Source organism: Chionomys nivalis, chromosome 13 (genome assembly GCF_950005125.1).
Source record: "Chionomys nivalis chromosome 13, mChiNiv1.1, whole genome shotgun sequence".
NCBI classification, from domain to species: Eukaryota; Metazoa; Chordata; class Mammalia; order Rodentia; family Cricetidae; genus Chionomys; species Chionomys nivalis.
The window spans coordinates 68,808,684-68,819,167 of NC_080098.1; the positions used below are offsets into that span (position 1 = coordinate 68,808,684).

Below are 10,484 nucleotides of genomic sequence, written 5' to 3' on the forward strand. Positions count from 1 at the left end.
GTACTCCGTGTGTCCAGGAGATATGTCAGCATCCCTTTAGTCATGTTGGAGCCCCTCCAGGCTGAGGGGGGCTCAGTGTCCACAAACGGCTGTCGGTGGTGCAGGGTGTCAACCGTCTAGGACAGGGAGTCTCAGTGTAACCCTTGAACCAGCAGGGCTGCCGACCATGGAGGTTCGTATCAATGTCTCGAGGCAGCAGGTAGAGAAAGTGTTCGGGCTGGAGGAATACTGGTGCCAGTGTGTGGCGTGGAGCTCCTCGGGTACTACCAAAAGTCAGAAGGCCTACATCCGGATCGCTTGTGAGTCTACAAGAGCAGACCCTCGAGGGTATCCCCTGGAGAGGGGATGGCAGGCTTCCTGGAGGTCACAGCCTTACCTTGATGGGTGGAGGAGATGTCTGGGGACATAAATTCTCCCCGTGAACTTGGTACTTTGTTCCGTCACAGATCATGGTTCTTGCAGGACCAAGGGCCAAGAGCCAGTTGGGCTAAGCCAGACACTTAAAGATACTGTTTTCTTCCTCCAGATTTGCGCAAGAACTTTGAACAGGAGCCACTGGCCAAAGAAGTATCACTGGAGCAGGGCATTGTACTGCCCTGTCGCCCTCCAGAAGGCATCCCCCCAGCTGAGGTGAGTGGGGCTGCAGAACCCACTCTACAGGGTCCCAGGGCCCCCAGACCTCCTATCCCATCTGAAGTCCAGGCTCCTGGCTGCCACCTCCTCAGTGGTCACTCTGTCGCCTGGTCAGGCCAGCATGGCTTCTCCCCCCAGGTGGAGTGGCTCCGAAATGAGGACCTCGTGGATCCCTCCCTTGACCCCAATGTGTACATCACACGGGAGCACAGCCTAGTGGTGCGGCAGGCCCGCCTGGCCGACACTGCCAACTACACCTGCGTGGCCAAGAACATCGTGGCCCGACGCCGCAGTGCCTCTGCTGCTGTCGTTGTCTATGGTGGGTCCTGGGACTCCCCAGTCATAGGAAGAGGTACTGAGGTACCATCAGGGAAGTGATGTGTGATTCGTAGGATGGCAAGGCATGGAGCAAGGGCCAGGCTGACCAGACAGTGTCCTGACTAGGAAAGAGGCCAGAGGTATGTCTGGGCAGAGGGAGGGGACAAGTGTCGGGCACTGGTGAGTGGGGCGCACAGTGCAAGAGGTGAAGAGGCAAGATGAGGCTCAGAGGAACTAAACAAGTCATCCTTGTGCTTCTCAGGCCCCAGAACGGGAAGTAGAGTCACATAAACTGGGACCCCCAAGAGCAGGCAGAGGGAGGTCGCACATGATCTGCCCCTTCAGAAGCTGGGTTCCAGCTGGAGGTGCTCTGTGAGCTACAGTTTAGCCTGGCTGCCCAGACACTTGCCAAGAGAAGAGAGTATCTGAAGGTGCTGCCAGGCCTCAAGGTCCAGCAGCCTGGGCTTGGCCCCCCTCAGCATTCCCCAGCACAGCGGTCCACTCACTCCCAGCTCACAGGCCCTTTGCCCTCCTGCCCCATCCCTTGGACCAGCATGTCTGAGGAAGCCCCGGCTCCCTGACCCCAGTCCTTCTCTATCTGGCCAGTGAACGGTGGGTGGTCGACGTGGACTGAGTGGTCCGTCTGCAGCGCCAGCTGTGGGCGCGGCTGGCAGAAACGGAGCCGGAGCTGCACCAACCCGGCACCTCTCAACGGGGGCGCCTTCTGTGAGGGGCAGAATGTCCAGAAAACAGCCTGCGCCACTCTGTGCCCAGGTACCAGTGGCCACCGCCTCCTGCATCGTTCCTCACCACGCCATCTCCGTGGCCTGGCTCCATCGCACCCACCAGCCTGCCCCCCCATGGCTCCATCCCACCCGCCCGCCTCGCAGGGCCAGGCTCAGTCTGAGGTGGGAATCAGGGTGCAGTGTGGTCAGTCGGGGCTCGGTCTGTGTCCAGGCCTGGGCTCAATGTAGGGTCTAGGATGCAATCTGAAGACAGGATCTAGGCTCAGCCTGGGGCTGCACAATCCACCTGTGCCTGGGACCAAAAGGGCAGTCATGTGACTAACTGCCCTTACCACCTCAGGACCAGGACAGCCTCCCTGGGTGGGGAGAGCCAAGCAGCCCCTGGCATCATCGCGCCTCCCTGCCATTAGCATGTGTCATCAAGGCTAGCTGGACAGTTCAAGGTCTTGCAGATTGGAGAGCTTGACGCTGGCATTGTACCCAAGTCCAGGCCAGCTTGCCCTGCCTAGTCCAGATGACTAGTGGGGCACCCAGGCAGGCTACCCCGGGCCAGCTTCCTAAGCTGATGGTACTGTCTGCTCTCTGCCTGTGTCTCTCTTCTTCAGTGGATGGGAGCTGGAGTCCATGGAGTAAGTGGTCAGCCTGTGGGCTTGACTGCACCCACTGGCGGAGCCGCGAGTGCTCTGACCCAGCACCCCGGAATGGAGGTGAGGAGTGCCAAGGTGCTGACCTGGATACCCGCAACTGTACCAGTGACCTCTGCCTGCACAGTGAGTCTTTCTCTGCCCCAGGGGCCACATCAGTGTGCCAGAGTTACCCCTGTCCAGCCCTAGAGGCGGTGGCCTTGCCATAGACTGTGTTGACCCTGCCCAGCCCTAGAGGTGGTGGCCTTGCCATAGACTGTGTTGACCCTGCCCAGCCCTAGAGGTGGTGGCCTTGCCATAGGCTAGGTGTTACCCCTGTCCAGCCCTAGAGGCGGTGGCCTTGCCACAGACTGTGCCTCTCCAGAGCCTGGGATCCAGGGGTCCCCTTTGCCCCTACCCCATCCACATGCTCACATGCTTTCATCACCCTCCTCCTGAGCCATGCACAGAAGTGAACCTTGACTCATGTACACCCATCTGCTCTCCCACAGCCTTGGAATTCTCCCATCCCCCAAGCACGCATGTAAGTCCTGTGGGGATGCTGGGCTCCTGAGGCCTGTTAATTACAAGGCCATAACTAACAATTAAAGATCTCTGTTGGATTTTTTTTCTCTAGACTGCACCCTCCCCTAGTCTTTCAATTAAAAACCTAATTATCTGTGTCAATTCCTTTCTGATGGACATTTCTTCCATTATGCCAAACTCTTAAAAATCAATAGAGCTTCTTCCAAGTAGTTGGTCCCCCTACCCCACCCCAGTTCCAGGGCTGGTGGTATACCCAAGGGCTCACACTGACCTGGAAACACACGAGAAGCTGATCATCCATGTGTTTGTCCATTACTATAATGAAATAGCAAAAGAGGTTTATTAGTTTTAGAGGCTCAGATTCCAAATAGCATGATGTTAGCTCTGGCAAATGCAGCCACCCCAAGCCACATTACTTAGTGGCAGATGGTACCATGTCAGTAATGCATACAAGAGAGATCACATGTCAGAGAGAGAGAGAAAGAGACAGACACATAGAGATGGACACACACACATACACCCGTGGACTGAAAGCAGCACTCACAATGATGTAATGCCCTCCCACTAGGCCCCACCCCTGAAAAGGTCCCACTGCCTCTGACATTGCCACACTGGGGACCAGCCTGTAATATGAACCCTTAGGTAGACATATGTGAACTGTAGCACCATAGTCTGGGTATCCCAGGAGTATACCTTGCCCCTGCCACCTTGCCACCCTTCTTAGCAGCCAAGCACAGACCATCACCCCAGGAAGGTAGCTCTTTACCTCCTCCGCTCTCCTGGCAACCTCAGGCCACATCTTCTGCCTGTGAGGGATGCAACCTGTTCAGTCCCAAGCAAGGCGGTGGCTAGTAGGGAACTAGAATGCACACACATCAATACCATGCTCCCTGCCTCATGCCCGCTGCCCAGGGAGTGCTGAGACCTTATTCTCCCAGGGTATAGGCTGTGGGCCTCTCCTTCATCGCTCCTCCCTGCAGCTCTGCCATTCCCAAGACCGTGCTTTCTCTTGCAGCTGCTTCCGGCCCCGAGGACGTGGCCCTCTACATCGGCCTCGTGGCCGTGGCTGTGTGCCTCATCCTGCTGCTGCTTGTCCTCGTCCTCATTTATTGCCGCAAGAAGGAAGGACTGGACTCAGATGTGGCCGACTCGTCCATCCTCACCTCAGGCTTCCAGCCTGTCAGCATCAAGCCCAACAAAGCAGGTGAGGGGGCCCCTCTTCCTGCTCTCCTGCCTGAGCCCCCAAGCAGGGGCTGCCGAGGAGGAATCCCGCTGAGCCACCAGCTGACTCCATCTTATCTCATAGACAGCCCCCATCTGCTCACCATCCAGCCAGACCTCAGCACCACCACCACTACCTACCAGGGCAGTCTGTGTCCCCGGCAGGATGGGCCCAGCCCCAAGTTCCAGCTCTCCAATGGTCACCTGCTCAGCCCCCTGGGTGGTGGCCGCCACACTCTGCACCACAGCTCACCCACCTCTGAGGCAGAGGACTTCGTCTCCCGCCTCTCCACCCAAAACTACTTTCGTTCCCTGCCTCGTGGCACCAGCAACATGGCCTATGGGACCTTCAACTTCCTCGGGGGCCGGCTGATGATCCCTAATACAGGTAGGACCCCAGAGCTCCCACAGAGCGTGAGGGCATAAGACTAATCTCATCTTCTTCCCAGAGAAGGGCAGAACAGCCCAGATGTTCCTCCTGAGTGCACCAGCCTCTGTGGAGGGGCTGGAGCTGGGGCTGGCCCACAGGAAAGGAGGGTGTTTAGGAAGGAACACGCGAGCTACAGTGAAGCTGAGGGTAAGGGTCTGCGTGGGCCCCAGGCTCAGAAGTGGGACAAACACCAGACCCCAGAGGCTCACACATGACAAAACAGCAGAGCGCCCCTTAAGAACCCCCCCACTGCATTCTGGATCCACCACTCTACAAAAGTGCCTCAGACAGGGTCCCCGAGACCTCTTGGGCCATCTTTGGAGAAATCACAGCAACTACTAATAAGGCTGACCACGCCGCTCTGACATTCTCTGTTCCCTCTCTTTAGATGACCCCGTGTACCCCCATCTCCTTGCCCATCTCTGGCTGTTCTAGCGTAGGTGTTCCTCAGAGATCCCCCTCTGTTCTGTTTCTCTCCAAGGGCTCTCACCCACTCCGACAGCCCAGCACCCACTCCTCCTCTTGGGCAGCTCTATCTGGATGTCTCACAGCACCTCAGTCTCCGTGCCTAAAACAGAATCCTCTCGCACCCTCTCCCACAGCTGCCCCTCTCGGATTTTTCCCAGCTCACAGCACAGGCTGTGCCTAAGCTAGAGACTGGTTGGGGGGGGGGGTCACCTTGGTCAGATGTAGTCACGCGACGTTGTGTGTTCATCCTTCCCAACAGCTGCTGCTGCCTCCTGCTTCCCGGCTTGCCCTGATACTTTACCACACCCAGACTCTCAAACCCTTAGCTCTAACCCCCATTCACTGAATCCCGTGGTGATTATGTTCCTCCTGTACTCAACTCCTCCCGGGGGTTCCCTGGGGCTCCCACATGACTGGCTAGCTGCAGAGTGCTCCCCCCCATACACACTCTGCATGTGACAACCACTGCAGAGCCTTGACACCTGAACACACCATGCTGCCCCTTTCCTGCTGCCTCGCCTGCCATGGCTGTCTGTGCCCCACACACCCCTCAGGACCCTCACGGGTAGCAAGGTGAGACAGTACCTGTCAGCTCTAACAAGGAGGCGAACAGACGGTGGGTGCTCGGTGGCCCCCGGCAGTGTGCGAGGCTGCCCGTTCTCCCCACGTGCCTTGTTCATATTTACTTGGCTGTCTCATTGCTGGACTAAGCGCTGGCACCCTTTTTTCCTCTCGACATTCTGAATGCCCAGCGTTGAGTATCCGGTTTCAAATGAGCGTGCAAGTATGTGCACCTCCCTCCAGCCAGCATTCATGCCAGGATGTGTGTGATTATCACCAAAGTAGCCACACCGGGGCCTAGAAACAGCACAGGCTACTGAAGGAGTCAGGAGACTCCCTCTTCACTTACCAATGGGACACAAATAGATGAATGCCATGGAGCGCCCTTACACAAACCCACAGACTCCTATGGAGCCGTCACTGTTGATTTGCAGACTATAATGTCTTTATATAGCCTGGCCTGGCAGTCCAGCCCCGCACACCCCGGAGCCGCATCTGCCTGCTTTAGGGCTCCTCACATGGAGCTTCCTGTCCCTGGAGCAGGGCCTCACTTGGTTCTCTGTAATTGCTCAGCTCTGTCCTTGCTGGCTGCACCCCTACCCTCCACCCACGCTCTCCACACACACTCAGATACTGCTGCTGAGACTTCTGGGGCTGGACATGTCGGTGGAATGGGAGGACCTCTAGGCCATAGATCCTGGCCCTTGGGCTGTTAGAGGCCCCGCACCACCGGCAAGGATGGAGACAGTGACAGGAAGTGGCTATTCTTAGAGGGGACAGTACTAATAGAGGAGCCCGAGCAGGACTGTTCGGGAATGTTCTGGGAATGTAGCCCAGGCAGTCCAGGGTACTGCTGGGGCGACAGGCCTGGAAGACAGGGAAGGTTTAAAGCAGAAAAGGCCCTGGTCCCAAATAATGTCATTTGGTACCGGGGGAGGTGGGAACAGTGCACGTGGTGTCCTGTCCTAGTTATGCCTTGTCCTAGCTGCCTCACCTCAGATGTTATTCAGAGTCGTGCTTATTTGGGTGGTGGGACAGTGTGGTCGTCCTTGAAGCACCTCTGTCCCCAGACAAGGCTGGCTATAGGGATAAGTCCTGCGTCCAGCTAGTTCACGGGGCATTGGTTATCTGTGGCAGTAAGCCCTGACTCTTTGCCGTTACAGGAATCAGCCTCCTCATTCCCCCAGACGCCATCCCCCGAGGAAAGATCTACGAGATCTACCTCACACTGCACAAGCCAGAAGACGTGAGGTGTGGGCCTGGGCCTTGCTGTGGTGGTGGTGGGGGCCTGGGAGGGCACCGGCCAGCTGTCCTGAATCACTTGAACACACACACACCCCACACTGAGCCCGGCCCTGCTGTACCTGTTATGACCTTGCTGTGGTAAGGGGCTGGGAGGGCACCCACCAGCTGTCCTAAATAACTTGAACACACATGCACACACATATATACACACATGTACACACATATCACACACACACACATACACACACACACTGCGCCCAGCACTGCTCTGCCTGTTCTGAGCAGGCCTGAGGGAGGACAGGGATGAGCCTTCTTAAGCTCCCCCCTGCTTTGCAGCTCCTGTCCCTAGGGTTCCACTCGCCCTACCCAAAGCTCATTCCCTAACCCCACCGTCTCTATGACTGGCCACTGACGCCTTTCCCTCTCCACCCATATTTCCCCACTTGAGGTTGCCCCTAGCTGGCTGTCAGACCCTGCTGAGTCCCATCGTTAGCTGTGGGCCTCCAGGAGTCCTGCTCACACGGCCAGTCATCCTTGCCATGGACCACTGCGGAGAGCCCAGCCCTGACAGCTGGAGCCTGCACCTCAAAAAGCAGTCCTGCGAGGGCAGCTGGGAGGTAAGCAGGGAACCAACTGTATCTGAGGCCACCCAACCCAGACACTGGCCTCAGAGTGAGCCTGGCCTCCCATTCCTTCGGCCACTTTAGCCACTCTGTGGTCCTTAGTCTCCCCTAGCTCTGGCCAGCTGGTTAGGAGCTGACACATTAGGCCCCGCCCACAGGACGTGCTGCACCTTGGTGAGGAGTCGCCCTCCAACCTGTACTACTGCCAGCTGGAGGCCGGTGCCTGCTATGTCTTCACTGAGCAGCTAGGCCGCTTTGCCCTGGTGGGAGAGGCCCTCAGTGTGGCTGCCACCAAGCGCCTCAAGCTCCTTCTGTTTGCTCCCGTGGCCTGCACGTCCCTCGAGTACAACATCCGTGTGTACTGCCTGCACGACACCCATGATGCACTCAAGGTACTTCCGCACGCCCTCCAGTGGGCTGGCCACCCGGCCCTGTGCGTAAAGACTGCCTTGTCTTGGGGGCAGCAGGGAGGGTCACCCCCACTCTTGGGCCTGGCTGACCCTCTGGGCCCCGCAGGAGGTAGTGCAGTTGGAGAAGCAGCGGGGTGGACAGCTGATCCAGGAGCCTCGTGTCCTGCACTTCAAAGACAGTTACCACAACCTACGCCTGTCCATCCACGATGTGCCCAGCTCCCTGTGGAAGAGCAAGCTCCTGGTCAGCTACCAGGTGAGGCCCATGCCATGGCCAGAGCGCCACGGTCTGGTGCCAGGCACACTTGATGCCGCCTCTTTGTCCCTTTCCACAGGAGATCCCTTTCTACCACATCTGGAATGGCACCCAGCAGTATCTGCACTGCACCTTCACCCTGGAGCGCGTCAACCCCAGCACCAGTGACCTGGCCTGCAAGGTGTGGGTGTGGCAGGTAGAAGGTGACGGACAGAGCTTCAGCATCAACTTTAACATCACCAAGGTGGGCAGAAAGGTGATGTGCTCCCACTACCTGCGTCCCGAAATGCTCCATCGCTGGGCCCAGCTGCCAGCCTGCCACCAGCCCTCTGACTCTTCTAACTTCTTCCAAGTTGCTGGAGACAGAGGTGCAAGTGCAAATGAGCCGTGGGGAGGGGGATCACACAGGGTAAGGGAGCGGGTAGACTTGGCCTAAGGCCCTGGAGGGGCTTTGCCCTGAGCCCTAAAGGGTAACAGGAGCAGGAGTGGGAAGGGGCATTTTTGGCAACAGGAACTGTGTGCAGCCGTGTGGTGAGAAAAGAGGGATAGGTGTGGGGTGGCCAGCAGAGCAGTAGTGCTGGGCGTGGGGGGAGTGGGGTCGAGGGGGGGCACACAACAAGAGACTTCCTCTAACACCGACTGTGACTTTGGCCAGGTAACTACATCTCTGAGACCCAAAGAGTACGGCCCTGGGTCATAAGGGAGGATGCCCAGTGCCCCTGCTGTCCCCATGATCCAGGGTGGTCTGGGAACTCCCTCAGCAGTGGCAGCAGTGGGCAGTTCTAATGGGCACCTATTACACATCTCACATAACCCAGGACACGAGGTTTGCTGAACTGCTGGCTCTGGAGAGTGAAGGGGGGGTCCCTGCCCTGGTGGGCCCCAGTGCCTTCAAGATCCCCTTCCTCATTCGGCAAAAGATCATTACCAGCCTGGACCCACCCTGCAGCCGGGGTGCCGACTGGCGGACTCTAGCCCAGAAACTTCACCTGGACAGGTGGGCGGGAACAGGCGGAGTGGGACTGGTAGGGCAGCTGGGGTAGATGGGAGGCCTACAGGGTCTGTGCCATAGCCACTGGTAGCCAAGGTGGTGGGTGTGTTTGAGGGGATGCTTACCTTTGGTTAGACTGGGGGCATGACAGGGCCTTGAGGGAGGCCAGACTACTGACAAGACTGTCTCTTTGCAGCCATCTTAGCTTCTTTGCCTCCAAGCCCAGTCCCACGGCCATGATCCTCAACCTATGGGAGGCACGGCACTTCCCCAACGGCAACCTCGGCCAGCTGGCAGCAGCTGTGGCTGGACTGGGCCAGCCAGACGCTGGCCTCTTCACAGTGTCAGAGGCCGAATGCTGAGACTAGCCAGGCCGGTAATGCCTACACTCTCACCAGCTTTGGCACCTGCCAGGGACAGGCAAAAGCCAGACAGGGGCCCTACCCCCACACTTGGGGAGAGCTGCTTGGACAGGCCCCCTCCTGGCTGAAGTTGTCCCTTAATGCTGGTCCTTCAGACCCTGCCCAAATTCCATCCCTCCATGGCCTGCCTGGCCAGGTTGGTATAGCCACCTGCTCTCACTCTGCCCTGGTCCCAGGGCCCAGAGTGGACAGTGCCTGGAGCCTGGGCTGAGCCCAGCCCATCTCTGTGTGTGTGTGTGTATAAGCGTGTGATGCTACCTCTCCTCCTGTCCCTTGCCAGGGGCCCCGCATACACACAGCATGCGCACACATGCTGGGCTTGGGACATGGCCCCCAGAGCTCCTGCCTGAGGTGGGCCTTATGCAAACATTTCTGTGCCTGCTGGGTAGGGGTATATTTGAGGGGCCTGGCTTCAAGCCTGGGGGACTAAGGGCCCCAGCTGGACAGGGGCTGGCCCTTGGATTCAGGCACACGATCACCACACAGGCATGTGTTCACACATGCCTCGTGTGCTCATCTCACATGCACCCCTCTCCAGGTCATGCAGGACCCTCCCCCACTACACACATCTCATGCTGTGCACCTGGAGGCTGCTCACGTCTCTCACATCTGGTGTCGGTACACATCTGCCTCTCACATGCTGCCCTTCTCCCACCCTCCCAGGGACACCCGACGGCTCCTCCCTGATCCTTTCCCTGTCCCCAGCCTCGAGGTGCCCTGCCCAGCAGGGCGTGTGAATATGCAATGGGAGTCCCGGGCTGTACAATGGCAAGTGTGTGTGCCGTGGCGTGCCCATTCCTGGGGCTGGCCAGTGCCCCTGTGTGGGGCCTGTTGTGTGAAGCTTGTGTCCTGACTCTGTCTTACGTGCATTCATGCACTTACACTTGGCCTTATGTACACAGCCTTGCCCGGCTGCCGGGGCATGTAGGGATTTTAGCGGACGTGAATGTAAATAAATTATATATATATATTGCTAACCAGAGTGTTACTT

The 10,484-nt window shown here is 58.0% G+C and overlaps 1 protein-coding gene across 2 annotated transcripts in view; it reads left to right on the forward strand.

The window, feature by feature from the left end:
• Nucleotides 1-10,470, forward strand: part of Unc5a (unc-5 netrin receptor A) — a 57,299-nt gene extending 46,829 nt beyond the window's left edge. Inside the window, exons 3-16 of one of the 2 annotated variants that reach the window (XM_057787126.1) lie at nucleotides 156-299; nucleotides 527-630; nucleotides 772-952; nucleotides 1,558-1,725; nucleotides 2,303-2,467; nucleotides 3,882-4,070; nucleotides 4,173-4,475; nucleotides 6,710-6,797; nucleotides 7,240-7,408; nucleotides 7,573-7,806; nucleotides 7,931-8,080; nucleotides 8,160-8,324; nucleotides 8,899-9,077; nucleotides 9,268-10,470. In XM_057787126.1, coding sequence (XP_057643109.1) covers nucleotides 156-299; nucleotides 527-630; nucleotides 772-952; nucleotides 1,558-1,725; nucleotides 2,303-2,467; nucleotides 3,882-4,070; nucleotides 4,173-4,475; nucleotides 6,710-6,797; nucleotides 7,240-7,408; nucleotides 7,573-7,806; nucleotides 7,931-8,080; nucleotides 8,160-8,324; nucleotides 8,899-9,077; nucleotides 9,268-9,433 — 2,405 coding nt within the window. In that variant the 3' untranslated portion in view covers nucleotides 9,434-10,470. The remainder of the gene's footprint in view (nucleotides 1-155; nucleotides 300-526; nucleotides 631-771; nucleotides 953-1,557; nucleotides 1,726-2,302; nucleotides 2,468-3,881; nucleotides 4,071-4,172; nucleotides 4,476-6,709; nucleotides 6,798-7,239; nucleotides 7,409-7,572; nucleotides 7,807-7,930; nucleotides 8,081-8,159; nucleotides 8,325-8,898; nucleotides 9,078-9,267) is intronic. The other variant, XM_057787127.1, reaches the window with a different exon arrangement.
• Nucleotides 10,471-10,484: the final 14 nt, after the last annotated feature.